Genomic DNA, 4,669 nt, shown 5'->3' with positions numbered 1-4,669 from the left:
ACACACACACACACACACACACACATATATATATATATATATACACACACACATATATATATATATACATATACAAACACACACAGTACGATACATTGATTAATTGCAGCCAATTGTAATGTCTTCATTTATTTAGTAGATCCAGACCAAAATTTATTGTAAAGCACCACCATTCTGTAACACTGCACAGCAAGAAATAGAAACTGCATATGTAAACATCAAATATGCCTGCCCCTAGGTACACATACACGGCAAACTATCTATACAACAACAAAAATATTATTTTTAAAAAGATTAGTACAGAATTTAACCCCTTCGTGACGGGAGACGTACACTGTACGTCCAGCCACAAAGGGACCAAATGACTCGTCACGTACTGCTGGCATCAGTTCTCATTACAGTTTCTTCTACCCTTAGGGAAAAAAGAAAATTCAATTACAGTTTCTTCTACCCTTAGGGAAAAAAGAAAATTCAATGTGTGGACTTTTTTCAATCAAGTTTTGTTTTTAGGTTGCTGGTCTATTGCCGGAAATTCATTCTATGGTTTGGTGTTTAATTGATGCTGGGACCCTGGGAAAGTGCAACTCTGTGTATAGGGAGGCTTGGAAGCTAAGCTTGGACTCAATCCTCCTATATTTGTAATATTATATCCTTGCTTTCAGATTCACTAGAATGCTTCTTATACACAAGTACCTTTTCAGCAATTATGATAGTGGTAACCTGAAGTGTAAAAGATTTGAGGCCCTCACAGAAATCGTCCCAGGTGCTTAGGCATATAAAACAGCTGAAAGCTGATGTTGCAATGTTGCAGGAGTCCTAGCTCCCCCAATAGATTTTAATTTATTAGGAGGGCTAGGGCAGGTGCTGGGGTACCCACTGTTGGCCGCAAGACAAGTGTTGTGACTTCAATCCACAAAACATGTGGCCGGTCATGTTGTATGACAGTCCCAAGATCACACTGAAGGTTGATGTGCTTCTACTACCTTGCAAGAGGGCAACAAGTTTCTGACACTAATCAATGCCTACTCTCCAAATGCCAGTAACAAACCCTTACATCTTGCATTGCTCGAGTCATCCCAGGCTGGGTGGGATATACATCTCGAGCGCCCTGGAGCACAGATATTCAGCCTTGTGTTCAGCCACCTGTCTGCTCACCACTCAAGACATGCAGCTGAGGACTTTAATTTAGTGATTGGTTTCATTGATGCCTGGAGGCACATTCTACCTTGGGGAACAGATTGAACACATTGTTCTCATCCCCTTAAGGTAATGTACAGGCCTGATTTGTTTCTCCGCAGTTGATCTCAGACATCTCTACAGTGAATTTTGAATTTTTTTTCTTTTTTTTTTTACAGCAGCAGAGCCGCCGGAAAATAGGGAACTATTGGGCGTAGCTAGCTGTCACTGCTAGCTCCGCACAATCGTTTTCTATTTACTTTTTTTTTACTTTATTCACTCTTTTTCTGTTCTGCTCGGTCCCTCTGAGGGACCAAGCAGAACAGCCGAGCCAAATGCTGCTCAGCGGCATTCGGCTATTCACTCACTGATGTTCGGCATTTTTAAGAATAGCCCGAACAGCAGTGAGAAGCCAGCCGGAGATCCAGATGTTGGACTTGCTGAGTCGAACTCCTTCCACTCGAAGCAATCCGATGTACGGCTGATTTCAGCTGATGTACAGCTGAAATCAGCCGTACCAGCCTGAAGTAAATAGCCGAACAGTGTTCGGCTCACTTCACTTCAGATCGGTCATTCACTCGGCTGCCCTCGGCAGCTTGGTGAATAGACCCCATAGTGATTTCAGACCACCCACCAGTCACCCTGAAATTGAGGGAACTGGGACCAAAGGGGCCACAGTAACATGGAGATTTCCAGTATATCTGTATAAGAATGAGTCTTTTGCTGATTTATTTAAATATTGGTGTATGAACTATGCCACCTGTAATGTCTCCACTGCAGAAAATCCAGGTCTCTTCTGGGAAGCTGCAAAGGCAGTGTTGAGGGGAAAGATATTTCCCAAATGATAAACACTGCGTATAGATATTGGAAAACATGCCAGCATGCACAGCATACCTATGTATACTTTAAAACTGCTATAACCTGAGTGGTTGAATTCCAAGGTACTATGTGATCACTGAATCAAGCAGTATGATCAACAGATTATATTTACAGAGATGTAGATTTCTTTTGCTTTTGTAACCAATCCGTCCTGGCAAATCTGACTAGAGGTAGGAAACCTGTTACCCATATTACGCAGCTAAAATATCAGTAAGATAATGTTTAGACCGGTCAGATGGCCTTTATATAAATATTCCAAGTCTTTTATTCTTCCTTATATGAAGCATCTTTTTTGTCCCTCAGAGTGGAGACACATTTTCAAAAATGTGTCTCTCTCATCCTTGATTCCTGAGGAGATTGACTTCTTAAATATAGAAATAACACCAGAGGAAGAGGTGAGATGGTATCTTCACCTAGTTCTATAAACTTTGTCTAAGAAGTAACAGCACCATTTCTTTCAGTAAATGTCTTCAATGTTTATTAATATACTGTATGTGGACCCCAAAACCATTGTGAATATCAGTTCTTCTCTTCTAGATAAGATAACTGAAAATGTAATCATACTTACCGTAATTTTCTTTTCCTGGTTATACTCCATGGCAGCGCTGACAAATGGGTTTAGATCCAATTACCCCTAGCTGACAGGAACCAAAAGGGTTAAACAAGGCCTAGCCCTCTCTATAAAAGCCCCTCCTCCTGCTGACTTCCCCAGTCTAGTAACAAGCTAAAAACTCCATAGGGTGGGAGCCCAGCGCTGCCATTGTGTATAACCAGGAAAAGAAAATTACGGTGAGTATGATTAAATTTTCAGTTTTGCTGGCCATATCCATGGCAGCGCTGACAAATGGGGATTACCCAAGCAGAAGTAAGGGTGGGAACAAAATCCATAGACAAACATAATTGAATGCGAAAAATAAATGTATCACTCGACTCCAAGTCGAGAGAGCAAAACACTTCTACCGAAGTGGTCATTCACTGCAGCCCTGACGTCCAGCCGAGAATGCTAACAAAGGTAGACCTAGACGCCCATGTTGCTGCCCTGCAATTTTGATTCACCGAAACTCCAGCTGCTGCTGTCCATGAGGAGGACACGGCCCTTGTGGAGTGAACACCGATGCCTTTTGGTGGGGAGACTCCCGCTGTTTGACAGGCGTTAATGATGGTGAGCACAAGCCATCTGCTTAATGAAGTTTTGGCTGCTGCCAATGCCTTCCTGGCTCCTGCCGTGATCATAAACAGCCTTCTGGACTTTTCCCAGTCCTTACATCCTTCCACATATGTCCTCAGACACCGGACTAGGCTCAAACATCCTTCCATCCCTTCTGAGTTGAGAGCGGAAAGGATAATATCCTGAATTACATGAACACTAGCATGAACCTTCGGCAAGAAACCTCATACAGTTCTCAGAACTACTCTATACTCATGAAAAATGAGAAAGGGTTGACCACAACCACAGGGCTTGGAGCCCCGACACCCTCCTTACCTGAAGCCAAGACTTCTAAGGAGACCATCTTGTATGACAAGAATTGCATAGAAATAGACTGTATTGGCTCAAAGGGAGGTCCTGAAAGAGCCTCCAAAACTAGAGGAACATCCCAAGACAGATAAAGAAGCATATTAGGAGGATATACTTTACTCACTACCTTCAGAAACTTGGAAATACAGGACTACAGAACACCCCCTCTCCATAACATGTTGGGGAGGGGTTCTGATAAGTGATGAAAAGGGACGAAAAAAATTTAAAGGGGCAATATGGAATTTTTTTTTCGAAGAACGAAATTACTTTATAGCAGTAAATATGTTTTTTTTTTTTTTAAATCCAGCTTTATTAATCAAAAAAGCAAACTGACACAAATATTGCATGTATAGGTCTGCACGCAATTGGTCAAGGAGGGGCAACTCCAGAAAATGTGCAGCATCGTGCCCACTGCAGTACCGCATCTCCAGCACACCGCTGGGATGTTGGGGTTCATTTTGTTCAGGATGTGTGGAACCCTGTACCACCGGGACAAGACTTTGTATCCCTGTTCTTGAAACCTGTTGGCTATCGAGCATTTAAGGGAGAAATATATCATCTTGTCTCTCTGCTGAGGGGTAAAGGCAGTGTTTAGGTCTGTCTCCCAACCTCTGCAGAAATTGCGGGGTGAAATCTGGCGGGGGGGCAACTAACATTTTGTAAGTCTGGGACAGTGCATGTCTGACTGGTTCCCCCCTCCCACACATGTCTTCAAAGGGAGTCAGCGACCTATCCATCTGTAGCGAGGCAGGGATTGCCAACAAAAAATGCCGGAGTTGGTAGGTAGTCCAAGCATCCAGGGGTGTTTGCAGTAATGCTCTAAGAGCCGGTATTCCCATCCAACTTCCCCCAGCCCTAAAGTCCCGAACCCGAAATTTGTTGAGTCCTATGAGAGTGCGTAGGCGTCGGTTTTCCATACCCACTGGGAAGTCTGGGTATCCTATCACTGGGGTGAGCGGGGAAGGGATTGGGGAGATGGACGAGGAGTGAAACAAGGCCCTCGCAATTCTGAGTGTGGCTCCGATTGCGGGATGTCAGAACGCAAGACACGGGCATTGGGCTTGAAAGCCACGGAAGACCTGACAGCGGGATTGGTGA

The 4,669-nt window shown here is 43.6% G+C and overlaps 1 protein-coding gene across 1 annotated transcript in view; it reads left to right on the top strand.

Moving 5' to 3' along the window:
- Positions 1-4,669, top strand: part of CSMD1 (CUB and Sushi multiple domains 1) — an 880,549-nt gene that overhangs the window by 875,493 nt on the left and 387 nt on the right. Inside the window, exon 57 of the mRNA XM_018562582.1 lies at positions 2,359-2,450. Within this exon, the coding sequence (XP_018418084.1) occupies positions 2,359-2,450 (92 nt within the window). The remainder of the gene's footprint in view (positions 1-2,358; positions 2,451-4,669) is intronic.

The sequence above is a fragment of the Nanorana parkeri genome, unplaced genomic scaffold (genome assembly GCF_000935625.1).
Source record: "Nanorana parkeri isolate BGI_ZX_2015 unplaced genomic scaffold, ASM93562v1 scaffold586, whole genome shotgun sequence".
Lineage (NCBI taxonomy): Eukaryota > Metazoa > Chordata > Amphibia > Anura > Dicroglossidae > Nanorana > Nanorana parkeri.
The sequence above is the reverse complement of the archived record's forward strand: the minus strand, read 5'-3'. Positions and strand labels throughout refer to the sequence as shown.